Raw genomic sequence first — 17,315 nt, 5'->3', positions numbered from 1 at the left:
CAAACTTTCACAATGCCTCCATAGGGCCCACGGTCTTGCCAAGGATTTCCAGTTCCCACAGACAACTCTTCCCACTGCTCAAGGTCACCCTTCACACCAAGAGGTGGCCAGCCACTACTCAGTGCCACTCCCACATTCAACTCGGTGACATGCCACTGTTTCATTTCCCAACCCAAGGCTCAATCCGACTTTTACAGACCCTTCCATCAATGAGAGCACCACAAAAAACACACAGAGGTATCACATACACGGTGCCGCCCAGACTCACTGCACCTCACCCTTCACGTTTGACAAAGTTTCAGCTGTCTCAGACGGAAATGTGGCTGACCTGGCAGCAATACTCTTCCTGAAGGTGATGTCGGGACAGCTCTAAATGGCAATGGCATTGATTTCATGCTCTGAGGGAAAAACTAAAATGTTCATGAGCACAGCACCATAATGGATGACATGGACTGTGCAGGAGAGTTTCATTTGGGCTTTTTGGGAGAGGAGCAGTAATTCGGTTTTGGGTTTGACACAAATATTGAAAGACCGGATGGTAACTGCTGCTGGCTGCGGCAATACATTTTTTTATTTTTACCGCAAAACAACAGCCGGGGGGGGGGGGTGGGGGGGCTCCGGCAAGGACGCGAAGGCAGCTGCAAAGGCGCCATTCAGATCCTTAAGCACCCGCCAAGCACCCACCGCCCGCACGCCCACGGGGGGCGAGCCCGGCTCCCACCAGCGCCTGCCCAGGGCGCGGACGACAAGGGGGCGTCGGGCCAAGGGGCGTCGGGAGAGGAAGAAGGGGCGAGGAAGGGGCGAGGAAGGGAGGGCCACTGACCGTGTCCAGCAGAGCGGGCGGCTCCGGCTGCGTCTCCTTCGCCGCGGGGCCGGGCGGCGGCGGCGGGAAGTTGGGGCTGAAAACCATCAGGTCGCTCTTGCCCGCGCCGTCCGCCACGCACAGGCTCCGGCTCTGGCGCTGCGAGTACGACCAGCTCCCCACTTCGCTGGCGCACACCAGCGTCGCCGGCCCGGGCCCCGACAGCACGGCCGCCCGCGGCGCCCACCGCGACGCCCCGTACAGCACCACCGCCAGCAGGAACAGGCTCGACACCGCGCAGATGGCCACCACCAGCCACACGTTCGTCGCCGCCGCCGCCGCCGCCGCCGCGCCGCCCTCCGCCGGCCGCAGCCCCGCCCCCGCCCCCGCCGCCGCCGCCGCCGCCGCCGACGAGCCCGCGGCCGCCAGCGCCGCCTCGGCGCCCTCCACCAGCGACACGCTCAGCGTGGCCGTGGCCGAGCGCGCCGGCTCCCCGTGGTCCCGCACCACGATCACCAGCCGCTGCCGCGGGCCGTCCGCCTCCTCCAGCGCCCGCGCCGTGCTCACCTCGCCGCTGTACAGCCCCACGCGGAACGGGCCCTTCCCCCGCGGCTCCCACAGCTCGTAGCGCAGCCACGCGTTGTAGCCCGAGTCCGCGTCCACCGCGCGGATCTTCGCCACCACCTGCCCCGCCGGCGCCCCCCACGCCGCCCACGCCCACAGCGCCCCCGAGACCGGCCCCGACGCCGCCTCGCCCGCGGCCCCGACGCCCGCACCCCCGCCCGCAAGCGGCAGCAGCGCCGGCGCGTTGTCGTTCTCGTCCACCACGAACAGCTGCACCGTGGCGTTGCCGCACAGCGGCGGCTCCCCCGCGTCCACCGCCCGCACCTCGAACTGCAGCACCTGCAGCTCCTCGTAGTCCAACGGCTGCAGCGCCCACAGCCGACCGCTCTCCGCGTCCACCGACACGTAGCTCGACGCCGGGCGACGCGCCACGCCCGACGACGCGCCCCCGACGACGCCCTCCGCCACCGAGTAGCTCACCCGACCGTTGCCCGCCTCGTCCGGGTCCCGCGCCCACAGCCGCGCCAGCTCCGCGCCCGCCGCGTTGTTCTCCCGCGCCAGCACCGTGTACACGGCCTGCGCGAACGACGGCGCGTTGTCGTTCACGTCCGACACCGGCACGCGCACCCCGCGGCTGGCGCGCAGCGGCGGCGACCCGCCGTCCTCCGCCCGCACCTCCACCTCGTACTCCGACACCCGCTCCCGGTCCAGCGCCTCCCGCAGCACCAGCGAGTACGAGCCCGCGAACGTCGCCACCAGCCCGAACGGCGACGCCGGCCACACCGCGCAGCGCACCCGCCCGTTCGCCCCCGAGTCCCGGTCCGACACGCTCAGCAGCGCCACCACCGTCCCCGCCGCCGCGTCCTCCGGCACCGGCACCGACAGCGACGTCACCCACACCTCCGGCGCGTTGTCGTTCACGTCCAGCACCTCCACCACCACCTTGCAGTGACCCGACAAAGGCGGCGTCCCCTTATCTTTCGCCTTAACGTGTACGTCGTAGAAAGTAACTGTCTCAAAGTCCAGGGGGCCTCTAAGTCTGATCTCCCCGCTGCTCGCATCGATGCTGAATACATCCACGGCAGATGCAGGAACAAAAGTATCAATTTCATAAACCACTTCTCCATATATTCCCTCGTCCGGATCCGTGGCGTTCACCCGCGCCACCAGCGTCCCCTCCGCAGCGCTCTCCGGCAGCTGCACTTTATACACCGACTGGTTGAACTGGGGCGCGTTGTCGTTCACGTCCAGCACCGAGATCACCAGCTCCACCGTGCCCGTCAGCGGCGGACGGCCCCCGTCACTCGCCGTCACCACCAAACGGTGCACAGGCATCGTCTCGCGGTCCAGAGCTTTCGAGAGCACCAAAAACAGGGATTTACTGCGCGAGTCACTGTTTTCTTCCTCTATTCTAAAGTGCTCGCTGGGGCTGAGTGTATAGGAGAGCTGCGCGTTGGCTCCGACATCGGCATCCGACGCGCTCTCCAGCGGGAACCGAGACCCCGGCAGCGTGGTGAATTCCGCGATGCTGAGGTTTTTGCGTGCGGCGGGGAAGAGCGGGGCGTTGTCGTTGATGTCGGTGACCTCCAGCTCCACGTGGAAGACGCGCAGCGGCCGCTCCACCAGCACCTCCAGGCGCAGGGCGCACGGCGCGCTCTTCCCGCACAGCTCCTCCCGGTCCAGCCGCGAGCTCACCACCAGCGCCCCGCTCGCCCCGCTCACCTCCACGCTCGCCCGACGGCCCTGCGCCACCAGCCGCAGCCGCCGCGCCTCCGCCTCGCCCGCCTCCAGGCCCAGGTCCTGCGCCAGCCGGCCCACCACCGTCCCGGCCTTCGCTTCCTCCGGCACCGAGTACCGCACCTGACCGCCGCCCAGCGCCCAGGCCGCCTGCAGCACCAGCACCCGCAACACGGGCCCCCAACACACGACCATCGCCCCCGCCGACACCCGCACGGGCCCCGCACGGCTCACCGCCGCCGCACGCACGCACGCACCCGCTCAACTGCCCGCCCCGAGCCGCGCCGCACCGCGCCGCCCCCCCGCGCTCACAGCCGGGCTCTCCGCCGCACCGGGGCGGAGCCGCGGAGACGCTCACCGCCGTTTCTGAGCCTGCAGCGACACCGTGTGCTGCTCCGACGACTCACACGCTCCCCACCGCGCCTCCGCGCCTCCGCACCCGTCCTGTTCATCTCCTCTCCCGTCTCCTCCTTCCCTTCCACTCTTTCTTGGCCTTTATCTTCCTCTTTCCTCACCCCCTTATGTCTTTTTCGTTCCTTCCTTGCTTTGGGTTTGCAGAGATTCCTTCCCTACTTCCTTTCTTTCCGTCCTCCTTATTCTATCTTCATTTCACTTTCCTTTTTTTCTCTTCTTCTTCTTCCGTTTCTTCCTTCTCCTTTTCCTTCCTTAGACTCTTTTCTCTCCCTCTTCATCTTTCTTCCTTTCTTTTTTTCTTTCTTTCTACCATTCTCTCTTCATTTCTCTCTCTTCTTAATTCCTACTTTTTTCCTCTCCTTCTTCTACCTTCCACTCTTGCCTCATCTTCCCTCCTTGTCTTTCTTTTTTCTGTTCCTCCTCTTCCTTCTCCTTTCCCTTCTTGCCCTGACGTGCCCCATTCTTTACTCCCCTTGCCCTTCTCTTTCCCCCCGCTCGCACCTCCCCAGTCGCCTCCGGCCCCGCGGCGGACACCATCAAAGACGGAGCCATCGGCGCTAATTACGGGGCATCAGCGCCGGAGCGCGGGACTCTAACCAAGGGGGAGGCTGTTAGGGACCAGCTCCACTCAGCGTCCAGAGGTAACGTCGGGGCGTGCTGGTTATCTCGTCGATCCTCTTCCTTCTTTTCCTTCATTTCCCTCTTTTCCTTCGGTTCCTTCATTTCCTTCCTCGGCCTCCCATTCTTTCCTTCTATCATTCCTACTCCTCCTCCCTTCCTATGCCTTCTTCCTGGCTTCCTTCTCACTTGCATAGATTCCTTCCTTGCCTTTTTCATTTCCTTCTGTGATTCTGCTGCAACGTTGGAGCAACCTGGTCATCTCCTTTTTTCTCTTCTTTGTCCTCTTCCTTCCATCCTTAGTCTCTTCCTTCCTTTCTTCCTCTCCCTCATCACCTTTCTCTGTATAGTGATAGTGTCCCTGCATGCTAGTAAACTCATTTATATTTTCTTTCTTTACCTTCTCTCTATTCCTTGCTTTGTTCTTCGTTTCTTTTCTTTCCCGCTATTCTTCCTTCCTTCTCTACTTTCTCCTCTTTCTCCTACTTCATTCTCGAAACGGAGCATGGACATGCCCTCTGGCAAGACCTCTTTCCCCTTCCTCATCCCTTTTCATCAAGCCTTGACCAGTGTCCCTGAGCACCGAGGATGCTGAGGTCCTCACCTCCATTCTGTGTACAAAGATAATGTTGGTGCATGCTGGTAATCGCCTCTATTGTCTCTTCCTTCCTTTCTCTTCCCTTCTTCCTTGATTTTTCCTTGCATACAGTGCTTTTCTTCCCCATCTTCCTCTCTCTTTCATTCCTTCCTCTGTTTTTTTCTGCTTTCTCTTTCTTCATCTCTTTTTTCTCTTCCTTTCATCTTTTTTTGTCTTTCCTTCACCTTTTCCTTCTCTCCCTTCTTTTTTTGCCTCAGACCTGCCCTATCCTTGCCTCCCCTTCTCTTCTCCTTCCATCCCTGTCTCTTCTCTTCTTTTTCCCCTTTACAAAAATAGTTTGTACATCCCCACACCACACTCAACACACAGCATCAACATGCCCTCTGGCAAGAGCTCTCATTCCTCTTCCCTTCCACCTTCCAGCCCTCCAGATGAGTAAAAACCTTCCTGCTTTCCTCCAGCCTGTGCAAGACAGACAGACTGCCCCTCCACCTCCCTCCTCCCCTGCCCTGCCCTGCCCTGCCCTTCCTGAAGAAGACCACACTGTGCGGCCTCCAGGCCTCTCAAGGACCCAGCAAATAACAGAGCAAGGCAATCATGCAGCAGGGAACAGCTCTGCTACATCACAAAAGAACCCACCACCCTCTGAAACACAGCCCCAAGCCCCAGGGACTTAGACATCCCTGCAAACAGCCTCCAAAGAGTCCAAACAACAGACGGGGCAGGGGGGGCTGTGTTTCTTTAGAGAAATCAAACCCATCACAGACCACCACAACAATCCACCAAGAAACCTGAAACAGCAGCGGGCAACCACAACTCCTGAGCACTCTTCATGTATCTCAATGAAGTCCTATTCTTCCAGTCTCAGTTCCCACCTGCACGTTGAACGACAAGCTCTTGCTTTCCCATTCTGGCAGGCATGCACTGCCAGAACAACACAGGGCATTAGTTCCCAAGGAAGACCTCTCACTCATTACCAGCAGCCATGCATCATAAAGCCAAACAAAAGCCATGAAGCAAACACCACCACATTTTTCACTGAGAATATCCCCTTGCCTCCCAACACACCCACTCCACAAACCACACTGCGGTCCCTCCTCCATCCGTCCTTCCTGCCACCTTGCAGCAAAGGAACAAGAGCGGACACTGAGGCTGTGCTGGTCCAAACCTACAGGCATTACAATCCCGGCAACATTCCGTTGATCCAACATGGAGGTACCACGACTAAACAGGAATGGTTAGGTATGAGCGACTTACCTGTAGCATCACTGGTTGCTTCTTCAGAAAAGAAACATTTTCAGGACAGAAGAATTGCTTTTAAGGGACATTCTCCCTCAACATTACCAGAGACTTCTGGGGTTGCCGGACAGAAAAAAAAAACCAACCCTGACATTCTGCCAGACTTTTGAAACCATTGTACAGTTCACTTCTTGAGCTTGGAGCTGTGACCACTTCACAGGGGAGGCTGTTCCAGTGAATGACCACCCTCTCAGTGAAGAACCTTTTCCTCACGTCCAGTCTAAACTTCCCCTGACGCAGCTTCCTACCATTTCCTTCTGTCCTATCAATGGTCATCAGAGAGAGGAGGAGATCAGCACCTCCCCCTTGGCTGCACCCCTGGAGAACATTGTAGACTGCGATGAGGTCACCCCTCAGCCTTCTCTTCTCCAAGCTCAACAAGCCAAGTAACCTCAGACCCTCCTCATAAGTCTTGCCCCTCAAGACCTTTCACCATCTTGCTCACCCTACCATGGACACGCTATCATAGTTCGATCTCCTTCTTATATTGAGGCACACACAACTGCACACAGTACTCGAGGAGGGGTCGCACCAGTGCAGTGCAGAGTGGGACAATCACCTCCCTTGAACAGCTAGCAATGCTGTGTTTGATGCACCCCTGGATACGGTTGGCCCTTCTGGCTGCCAGGACACACTGTTGACTCCTTCTCAACTGGCCATCAACCCAAAACCCCAGATGGCTTTCCACAGGGCTGCTCTCCAGCCTCTCAATCCCCAGTTTCTATTCGGGGATTACCCCAGGATTACCCCGCCACAGGTGCAGAATCCAGCATTTGCTCTTGTTAAATTTCATATGGCTGGTGATTGCCCAGCGCTCTAGTCTATCCAGATCTCTCTGAAAGGCCTCTCTACCCTCCATGCTGTCCACAGCTCCTCCTAATTTAGAAGCATTGGACAACTTAATGTACATTCAACTCCTACATACAGATCATTTCTAGAAACTATAAAGAGCCCTGGCCCTAAAATTGAGCCCTGTGGCATCCCACTGGCGACTGGCCGCCAGCCTGATCTAACCCCATTTACTCATGTGCCTCCAGCTGCAGCAGCAAGTCTCAAACATGTTCAGAGTTGGCTGGGAGTTTATCATTGCCCCAGTCACAGCCTTCCAACACAGGGCTCCGCCGGTCCCAGGGCCCATCCTTGGTGTTAAAGACAGAGGTGAAGGTGGCATTCAACATCTCTGCTTTGTCTACATCCCAATTTGTGAGGTGACCGACCTCATCAAGTAACGGACTGACGTTCTCTCTGATCCTCCTTTTACTGTTAACATATTTTAAAAAGCCCTTTTTGTTCTCCTTCACAGTGCTGGCCAGCTTGAAATCTCATCAAGCTTTGGCCACACATCTCTGTAGTCCTCCCATGTCACCTGTCCTTGCTTCCAATGTCCATACAATTTCCTTTCTCAATTTAGTTCTGGAGGAAGATCCCTGCCTAGCCAACCCACCCTTCCACCCCACTTGCTTGACTCCCAATGCTTTGGAATTGCCTGCTCCTGCGCTCTTAAGAGATGGCTCCTGCAAAGTGACCAGTATCCATGGACCCAAACACTTTCAAAAGCAGATTCCCAGGGGACCTCACTGACCTCCTGATCTCCTTCAGCAGCCCAAAGTCTGCTCTCCCCACATCCAGGGCCAAAGTTCTGCTGACAGTTCTTCTCCTGTGGCCAACAACTTGAAACGCAACTACTTCACGGTCACCGTGACCAAGACAGCCACCAATCACCACTTTACGCACGACTACTTCTCTGCGTACAAACAACAAAGCCACGAGGGCACCTTTTCTGGGCAGCTCCCTTAGTACCTACACCAAGAAGTTATCTTCAACATGCTGCAGGAATTTCCTGCACCTGCTTGTGTCTGCTGCATGATATTCCCAGCTGACCGCTGGGATGTTAAAATCACACAAAAGGACACGGGCAGCTGATCTAGGGATAGCCCTTAATTCCTTCTGGAATAATTCATTGGTGTGGTCATCCTGGCTGGGTGGTTGATAGTGGACTCCCACAACAACATCCGCCTTAGTTGCTTTTCCCTTAATCCCTACCCAGCGGCGCTCAACCGTGTCGTCGCCAACTGCAAGCTCCATACAATCCAAGTCCTCCCTTAAACACAGCACCACCACCCCACCTCACCTGACCTGCCTATCCCTCCACAAGAGCCTATAATCATCCATCACAGCACACCTGTCACAGGATCATCCCACCAGGTTTCATCAATGATGTTGTAGCTCTGGGACTGGGGCAAAGCTTCTAGCTCCTCTTCTTCATTCCTCACGCTCCACGCATTTGTATAGAGATGTTTCAAATGTGTTCCAGTGTACTCAGCACATTGTGGAGCACACTGAAGGATCTTGCTAGCACACCATGTCTTCTTATGACATCACCCATGGTCTTCCCAAGGATTTCAAATTCCTGCACGCAACTCTTCCCACTGCTCATGGTCACCCTTCACACCAAGAGATGGCCAGGCCCTACTCAGGGCCACTGCCACATTCACCTCTAGGACATGACACCGTTACATTTCCAAACTCAAGGCTCAGTCCGACTTTATATTATAGACCCGTCCCATCAATGAGAGCATCACAAAAACACACACACACCGTGTCCAGCAGACTCACTGCAGCTGATCCTTCACGTTTGGCAATGCTTCAGCTATCTCAGATGGAAATGTTACACACTGGAGAGCAGTACGCTTTCTAAAAGTGATGTCAGGGCAGCTCCAATGGCAATGGCATTGGTTTTGTGCTGCGAGAGAACAACCCAAATTTCTATGAGCACGGAACTCCAATGGATGATATATACTGCACAGGACAATTTGATATGGGTTTGGGGTTTTTGTTTGTTTTGGTGGGTTTTGTTATTTGGGGGTTTTAAATAACATAAAAAACGTCTGAGGATTTTATATGTTGTGCCTGCTGGTACCAATACTGAAAGAACATCAAAACAGGCCAGCGTACATCGTGCCACTTCTCTGGCAAGGAATACAAGTCTACTTTTCTGTCTCCTTTATCAAATTTTTCTCTAAATGACCACACCATGCTTGACAGGAAGCTTGACATGAAGCACTGACACGCCCTCTGGCAAGAGCTCTCATTCCTCTTCCCTGGAAGGAACACCCTTCATGCTTTCCTCCAGTCTATGAAAGATGGACAGACAGACTGCCCCTGCCCCTTCCCTTCATGAAGAAGACCACACTCTACGAGTGCCACTCCAAGTGCCCCAGGTACTTGGACATCCATGCAAACAGCCTCAAAGACGCCAAGCAATGCAGAGGAGTCTTTCCTTCGGAAACTCAAACCCATCACAGACGGTATGACAATCCTCCAAGAAGGCTGAAAAGGCACCAAGCAACTACAGCTCCACTGCAGAGAGAGCGCACTCTTCATATACTTTGATGAAGCGCTATGTCAAGAGCTATGAAGATGCTGAATGTCAGGCTCTTGCTTTCCCATTCTGGCAGGCATGGACTGTCAGAATAGCACACCAAGAACCTTCTTACCCAAGGGATTTAGCCCCCTTGGAATACCTCCCCACCATTAACATGATCCGCATGCCACATAGTGAAACAAAAGCCATGAAGGAAACACCACAACATTTTTTAATGAGAACATCTCCTCGATGACCAACACATCCAGTCAAAGAAATGCACTGGGGTCCATCCTCCATCTGTCCTTGCTGCCGCCTGCTCACGCTGTGCCTGGAGAGCAGGCAGTGCTGCTGTGCTGGTCCAAACCTACAGGCATTACAATCTAGGCAACATTTGGTTGATCCAACATAAAGACGCCACAACCAGACAGGAACAAAAGTACATCTGTCTCGCAAACACATCCACTTTATGTCTGAAGTGACTTACCTGTAGCATCACTGGTTGCTTCTTCAGAATAAGAAATATTTTCAAGACAGGAGAACTGGTTTTCAAGGATAAAAACTGTTTCTGGGGAAGCTGGGCAGAAAAAAATTACTCAGGTTCTGTAAAAACTGGAGAGTGCATAGTGCCCTTGATGCATCACAGGGAAGATATGAAAAAGACTTGAAAGCTGAGGACACTTTTTTAACGTCAAATTTGGCTCCAGAGAGTGGAAAAGCCATCCCCCACAACGACGGGAAAGCACCCAACACCTGCCACCTGACAGCTGCCAAAATTCAGCAGCCCGCATCTCATCCACTGTTACCAACACATTGACAATGAGAGACAAGGCAAAACCAAAAGGGTGGGGGGTTTTGGTGAGAGGAGAGAAGAAAACCAAAGCGGCGCTGTTCTGCTGTACTGAAATGCAAGGTTTGCCAACATCTTGAATACAGAGAGTACTCCTTCCCCTGCCTCGCGAGAGTAAGAGCACAGAGGTAACCAAAGAGAGTTTCAGAGAGGGCTGGCAGCATGATCCAAACGTGGAAAAACTGCTGTGTGACCAACAACATCCCACATCAAAACCTAGTGATTAAAGTCATGCGTGGTAGATGTCTTCACAAGCAGAAATACTACAAAGAACAACAGCACCCTGAGATATGCCGAACTTCTGGAGGTCCTGAGAGGATCGCGGGAAAGTAGCCCTGTGCGCTGGGCCTCTTCTCAAGGTTTTCTACTGGCATGCTCTATCCCACGCCACGGGAAATGGCATCTCCACAGCTAAGCAGACATTCTCCACTTCTTCCCCAATGACACAGGCCATGTTCTACCCAGCATCTCCATTTCCATCAGACAAGACTGTCCCCCGCTCAGACTCACCCTCCCCATGACACATGCCCAGGCCCTCCTCGCTGCCACTTGCCGGAATGCTGTCACAGGACCCAGACATTGCTCCAACACAATAGCATGCTCCAGCTCTAAACTCTGTTCTAAGCATGACCCAGGCCTTTGCACATCCTCACCTTCCCACACGATTCGAACAAAGAACATATGGAGGGCTGCAAAGCCACACACTGTCTGGCAGAATCCTCCCAGATGCATGAACTTCACCCTGAATCCTTTTGCCTTTTCAGGAATCTCAAATGGAAACACCACAGAGCTGCACATTAGCGCTTTAAAAGATTCTTTGATTAGAGCTGTGGCAGCTCTGGTCCCAGTCCACAAGCAATTTCTGCTTGGAGAGAACCACACCAAACGCTGAAGCAAAGGGCACGCACAGTATCAGTTGGGTGGGAGAATTTGTACCATAGAACACCTGAGCTGGGCTACTGTGCAGGGCTTGGCATGTACATGCACCTAGCAGAATGAGTTAACACTGACAAGAGGACACAGCATCTCTACTGAGGCCACCTGTGCAAGTGCACAAGCAGGAGAAGTCGGGCGCCCAAAGGTCACACCCTCCTCCTTACCTCCCCTGACGAGGATCAAGAAACCATCATGGCAACATCAATGGCTGCGGAAACTCCTGCAGATGCCCACCACAACATAAGGACAGCAGGATGAAGCTCTACCCACCCACACCACCTCTCCCAAAACAGCAGTGAAGATGTTCATCAGACAGTATTCCACAGTCTGCATGTCACCCCTTCTTACCAACACATCGCCTACGTCAGGAACACAGCAACACAATGGACGACATATTCATAACCTCAGATGACACTGTGGGCATTTCAATATAACACACTATCTCAAGATCCAGGCGGCCTCCAAATCCAGACACTTGCAGCCTGCAAAAGGAGCCAGGGCAAGAACACTCCATGCCCATCCTCCCTTCAGGCTGTCCTCTAGGCAGCCTCCATTCCCCACTCCCACACACGTGTTCTCAAGACAAGCACATCATCTCCCATGCTTGTCTTCTTGGGACATGGCCCATGGTCTCTCCAAGGACTTCCAGTTCCACAGACAACTCTTCCCACTGATCAAGGTCACCCTTCACATCAGGTAAGGGCCAGGCGACTGCCACATTCACCTCTGCGACAGGCCCGTTTCCTTTCCTACGTCAAGGCTCAATCTGACTTTTCTTACCCTTCCCAGCAACGAGAGCACCACAAAAACACACAGAGGTATCACATACACAGTGTCCCCCAGACTCACTGCACCTGACCCTTCACATCTGACAAAGCTTCAGCTGTCTCAGATGGAAATGAGGCACGCCTGGGAGCAAGACTCTTTCTGAAGGTGATGCCACGACAGCGCTAAACAGCAATGGAATTATTTCATACACTGAGGGAAAAAACAAAATGTTGATGAGCACAGCACCGCAAGGGATGATACCAAGTGTGTCGGAGAAGTTGACTGGGTTTTGTTAGGGAGGGGCAGTTCCTTGGTTTTGAGTTTTGGCGGTTTGATTGTTTGTTTTCAATAAAAAGAAGATTTCCATGACTTTTGAAATGATGTGGCTGTTGACACAAACATTGAAAGGGCATCAAAACAGGCCAGCATATTTCACGCTACTTCTCTGGTCAGGAACACCAATCCACAACCTGGGAGACAGGGGGAGCATGAAAAGAAAAAGAAATCTCCTGTTTCTAACATGTGCCTTGGCTTGCACTCCTCTGCCCTAGCACTATTCCATCAAGTACAACGTACATGGAAAAACACCATAGGAAAAGTCCACATTGACTTCCCTACTTTCACAATAAACCTGTCAAGCGAGTAAAACTCGGGAAATTATGCCAGGGTGTAAAGTCTTGGTTATCAGCTTGAATCACATCTCTTGCAGAGAAGAATCAAAGAGGAGGAGGACAGAGTTCTCATCAGGAAACCATATCTTATACACACACCAGCCACAGTCAGGAAAGATAGTAATCAATAAAAAAGAATTTAAAACAAAAAAGTTCTCAAGGCCAGGTCAGACGGGGCTTTAAGCAACCTGGTCTAGTGATGGCCCACGGCAGGGGAGGTGGAACTAGATGAGCTTTAAGATCCTTTCCACCCAAATCATCTATGACAAATAGTGTTTGGGGGACTGTCACCACCACAGCCTGCCTCCGTAGTACTCCTCCTGGAAGCTCGGGTGCAAATGCTACATGCCAGCAAGCAATAGCCTCTTGAAAGCTAGTGCCGTGGCGCCTCTCATCGCAATCGGCAGGGATTTAAATACACTGCAGAACAACTCACAGCCAGAGCAGCAAACCCCCGCTGCGGACGGTAACGGCTGCTGGCTGCGGCAATACCTTTCCTTCTTTTTTCACCAAAGCAAGAGCATGGGGGTCTCCGGCAAGGACGCGAAGGCAGCTGCAAAGGCGCCATTCAGATCCTTAAGCACCCGCCAAGCACCCACCGCCCGCACGCCCACGGGGGCCGAGCCCGGCTCCCACCAGCGCCTGCCCAGGGCGCGGACGACAAGGGGGCGTCGGGCCAAGGGGCGTCGGGAGAGGAAGAAGGGGCGAGGAAGGGGCGAGGAAGGGAGGGCCACTGACCGTGTCCAGCAGAGCGGGCGGCTCCGGCTGCGTCTCCTTCGCCGCGGGGCCGGGCGGCGGCGGCGGGAAGTTGGGGCTGAAAACCATCAGGTCGCTCTTGCCCGCGCCGTCCGCCACGCACAGGCTCCGGCTCTGGCGCTGCGAGTACGACCAGCTCCCCACTTCGCTGGCGCACACCAGCGTCGCCGGCCCGGGCCCCGACAGCACGGCCGCCCGCGGCGCCCACCGCGACGCCCCGTACAGCACCACCGCCAGCAGGAACAGGCTCGACACCGCGCAGATGGCCACCACCAGCCACACGTTCGTCGCCGCCGCCGCCGCCGCCGCGCCGCCCTCCGCCGGCCGCAGCCCCGCCCCCGCCCCCGGCGACGACGACGACGACGACGAGCCCGCGGCCGCCAGCGCCGCCTCGGCGCCCTCCACCAGCGACACGCTCAGCGTGGCCGTGGCCGAGCGCGCCGGCTCCCCGTGGTCCCGCACCACGATCACCAGCCGCTGCCGCGGGCCGTCCGCCTCCTCCAGCGCCCGCGCCGTGCTCACCTCGCCGCTGTACAGCCCCACGCGGAACGGGCCCTTCCCCCGCGGCTCCCACAGCTCGTAGCGCAGCCACGCGTTGTAGCCCGAGTCCGCGTCCACCGCGCGGATCTTCGCCACCACCTGCCCCGCCGGCGCCCCCCACGCCGCCCACGCCCACAGCGCCCCCGAGACCGGCCCCGACGCCGCCTCGCCCGCGGCCCCGACGCCCGCACCCCCGCCCGCAAGCGGCAGCAGCGCCGGCGCGTTGTCGTTCTCGTCCACCACGAACAGCTGCACCGTGGCGTTGCCGCACAGCGGCGGCTCCCCCGCGTCCACCGCCCGCACCTCGAACTGCAGCACCTGCAGCTCCTCGTAGTCCAACGGCTGCAGCGCCCACAGCCGACCGCTCTCCGCGTCCACCGACACGTAGCTCGACGCCGGGCGACGCGCCACGCCCGACGACGCGCCCCCGATGACGCCCTCCGCCACCGAGTAGCTCACCCGACCGTTGCCCGCCTCGTCCGGGTCCCGCGCCCACAGCCGCGCCAGCTCCGCGCCCGCCGCGTTGTTCTCCCGCGCCAGCACCGTGTACACGGCCTGCGCGAACGACGGCGCGTTGTCGTTCACGTCCGACACCGGCACGCGCACCCCGCGGCTGGCGCGCAGCGGCGGCGACCCGCCGTCCTCCGCCCGCACCTCCACCTCGTACTCCGACACCCGCTCCCGGTCCAGCGCCTCCCGCAGCACCAGCGAGTACGAGCCCGCGAACGTCGCCACCAGCCCGAACGGCGACGCCGGCCACACCGCGCAGCGCACCCGCCCGTTCGCCCCCGAGTCCCGGTCCGACACGCTCAGCAGCGCCACCACCGTCCCCGCCGCCGCGTCCTCCGGCACCGGCACCGACAGCGACGTCACCCACACCTCCGGCGCGTTGTCGTTCACGTCCAGCACCTCCACCACCACCTTGCAGTGACCCGACAAAGGCGGCGTCCCCTTATCTGTCGCTTCGATTTGCATCTCGTACGAACGAACGTCTTCGAAGTCCAGGGCGCCTGTGAGACGGATCTCGCCGGTCTTCGGATTTAAAATGAAGAGATTTAATCCCTTTACCGGAAAAGCATTGCTCGCAATGAACAACACTTCGCCATTGCTTCCCTCGTCCGGATCCGTGGCGTTCACCCGCGCCACTAGCGTCCCCTCCGCAGCACTCTCCTGCAGCTGCACTTTATACACCGACTGGTTGAACTGGGGCGCGTTGTCGTTGGCGTCCAGCACCGAGATCACCAGCTCCACCGTGCCCGTCAGCGGCGGACGGCCCCCGTCACTCGCCGTCACCACCAAACGGTGCACAGGCATCGTCTCGCGGTCCAGAGCTTTCGAGAGCACCAAAAACAGAGATTCTCGATATCCTTCACTACGATGCAAATCCAGAGAGAAGTGCTCGCTGGGGCTGAGTGTATAGGAGAGCTGCGCGTTGGCTCCGACATCGGCATCCGACGCGCCCTCCAGCGGGAACCGAGACCCCGGCAGCGTGGTGAATTCCGCGATGCTGAGGTTTTTGCGTGCGGCGGGGAAGAGCGGGGCGTTGTCGTTGATGTCGGTGACCTCCAGCTCCACGTGGAAGACGCGCAGCGGCCGCTCCACCAGCACCTCCAGGCGCAGGGCGCACGGCGCGCTCTTCCCGCACAGCTCCTCCCGGTCCAGCCGCGAGCTCACCACCAGCGCCCCGCTCGCCCCGCTCACCTCCACGCTCGCCCGACGGCCCTGCGCCACCAGCCGCAGCCGCCGCGCCTCCGCCTCGCCCGCCTCCAGGCCCAGGTCCTGCGCCAGCCGGCCCACCACCGTCCCGGCCTTCGCTTCCTCCGGCACCGAGTACCGCACCTGACCGCCGCCCAGCGCCCAGGCCGCCTGCAGCACCAGCACCCGCAACACGGGCCCCCAACACACGACCATCGCCCCCGCCGCCGCCGACACCCGCACGGGCCCCGCACGGCTCACCGCCGCCGCACGCACGCACGCACCCGCTCAACTGCCCGCCCCGAGCCGCGCCGCACCGCGCCGCCCCCCCGCGCTCACAGCCGGGCTCTCCGCCGCACCGGGGCGGAGCCGCGGAGACGCTCACCGCCGTTTCTGAGCCTGCAGCGACACCGTGTGCTGCTCCGACGACTCACACGCTCCCCACCGCGCCTCCGCGCCTCCGCACCCGTCCTGCTCATCTCCTCTCCCGTCTCCTCCTTCCCTTCTACTCTTTCTTGGCCTTTATCTTCCTCTTGCCTCACCCCCTTATGTCTTTTTCGTTCCTTCCTTGCTTTGGGTTTGCAGAGATTCCTTCCTTACTTCCTTTCTTTCCGTCCTCCTCATTCTTTTTTCATTTCACTTTCCTTTTTTTCTCTTCTCTTTTTCTTCTTCCGTTTCTTCCTTCTCCTTTTCCTTCCTTAGATTCTTTTCTCTCCCTCTTCATCTTTCTTCCTTTCTTTTTTTCTTTCTTCCTACCATTCTCTCTTCATTTCTCTCTCTTCTTAATTCCTACTTTTTTCCTCTCCTTCTTCTGCCTTCCACTCTTGCCTTATCTTCCCTCCTTGTCTTTCTTTTTTCTGTTCCTCCTCTTCCTTCTCCTTTCCCTTCTTGCCCTGACGTGCCCCATTCTTTACTCCCCTTGCCCTTCTCTTTCCCCCCCGCTCGCACCTCCCCAGTCGCCTCCGGCCCCGCGGCGGACACCATCAAAGACGGAGCCATCGGCGCTAATTACGGGGCATCAGCGCCGGAGCGCGGGACTCTGACCAAGGGGGAGGCTGTTAGGGACCAGCTCCGCTCAGCGTCCAGAGGTAACGTCGGGGCGTGCTGGTTATCTCGTCGATCCTCTTCCTTCTTTTCCTTCATTTCCTTCCTTTCCTTCGGTTCCTTCATTTCCTTCCTCGGCCTCCCATTCTTTCCTTCTATCATTCCTACTCCTCCTCCCTTCCTATGCCTTCTTCCTGGCTTCCTTCTCACTTGCATAGATTCCTTCCTTGCCTTTTTCATTTCCTTCTGTGATTCTGCTGCAACGTTGGAGCAACCTGGTCATCTCCTTTTTTCTCTTCTTTGTCCTCTTCCTTCCATCCTTAGTCTCTTCCTTCCTTTCTTCCTCTCCCTCATCACCTTTCTCTGTATAGTGATAGTGTCCCTGCATGCTAGTAAACCCATTTATATTTTCTTTCTTTCTTTACCTTCTCTCTATTCCTTGCTTTGTTCTTCGTTTCTTTTCTTTCCCTCTATTATTGCTTTCTGCCTTCTCTACTTTCTCCTCTTTCTCCTACTTCATTCTCGAAACGGAGCATGGACATGCCCTCTGGCAAGAGCTCTCTCCCCTTCCTCATCCCTTTTTATCAAGCCTTGACCAGTGTCCTTGAGCACCGAGGATGCCGAGGTCCTCAACTCCATTCAGTGTACAAAGATAATGT

At 56.9% G+C, this 17,315-nt stretch overlaps 2 protein-coding genes across 2 annotated transcripts; both read right to left on the bottom strand.

The window, feature by feature from the left end:
* Positions 1–661: 661 nt before the first annotated feature.
* Positions 662–3,338, bottom strand: LOC142603909 (protocadherin alpha-6-like). Its single transcript, XM_075766885.1, has one exon. It carries the CDS (start codon positions 3,296–3,298, stop codon positions 662–664), a length of 2,637 nt encoding a protein of 878 aa, XP_075623000.1. The 5' UTR covers positions 3,299–3,338.
* Positions 3,339–13,157: 9,819 nt separating this feature from the next.
* On the bottom strand, positions 13,158–16,021 carry LOC142603869 (protocadherin alpha-3-like). Its single transcript, XM_075766630.1, has one exon. The coding sequence runs from the start codon at positions 15,826–15,828 to the stop codon at positions 13,198–13,200; it is 2,631 nt and encodes an 876-aa protein (XP_075622745.1). The 5' UTR covers positions 15,829–16,021; the 3' UTR covers positions 13,158–13,197.
* Positions 16,022–17,315: the final 1,294 nt, after the last annotated feature.

Source organism: Balearica regulorum, chromosome 14, assembly GCF_011004875.1.
Source record: "Balearica regulorum gibbericeps isolate bBalReg1 chromosome 14, bBalReg1.pri, whole genome shotgun sequence".
Taxonomy (NCBI): Eukaryota; Metazoa; Chordata; class Aves; order Gruiformes; family Gruidae; genus Balearica; species Balearica regulorum.
This window is presented reverse-complemented; position numbering and strand designations above follow the sequence as displayed.

Excerpts from the sequence above, each read along its gene's own strand:
- LOC142603909 (XM_075766885.1), bottom strand. The coding sequence starts at position 3,298 with ATGGTCGTGTGTTGGGGGCCCGTGTTGCGGGTGCTGGTGCTGCAGGCG.
- LOC142603869 (XM_075766630.1), bottom strand. The coding sequence starts at position 15,828 with ATGGTCGTGTGTTGGGGGCCCGTGTTGCGGGTGCTGGTGCTGCAGGCG.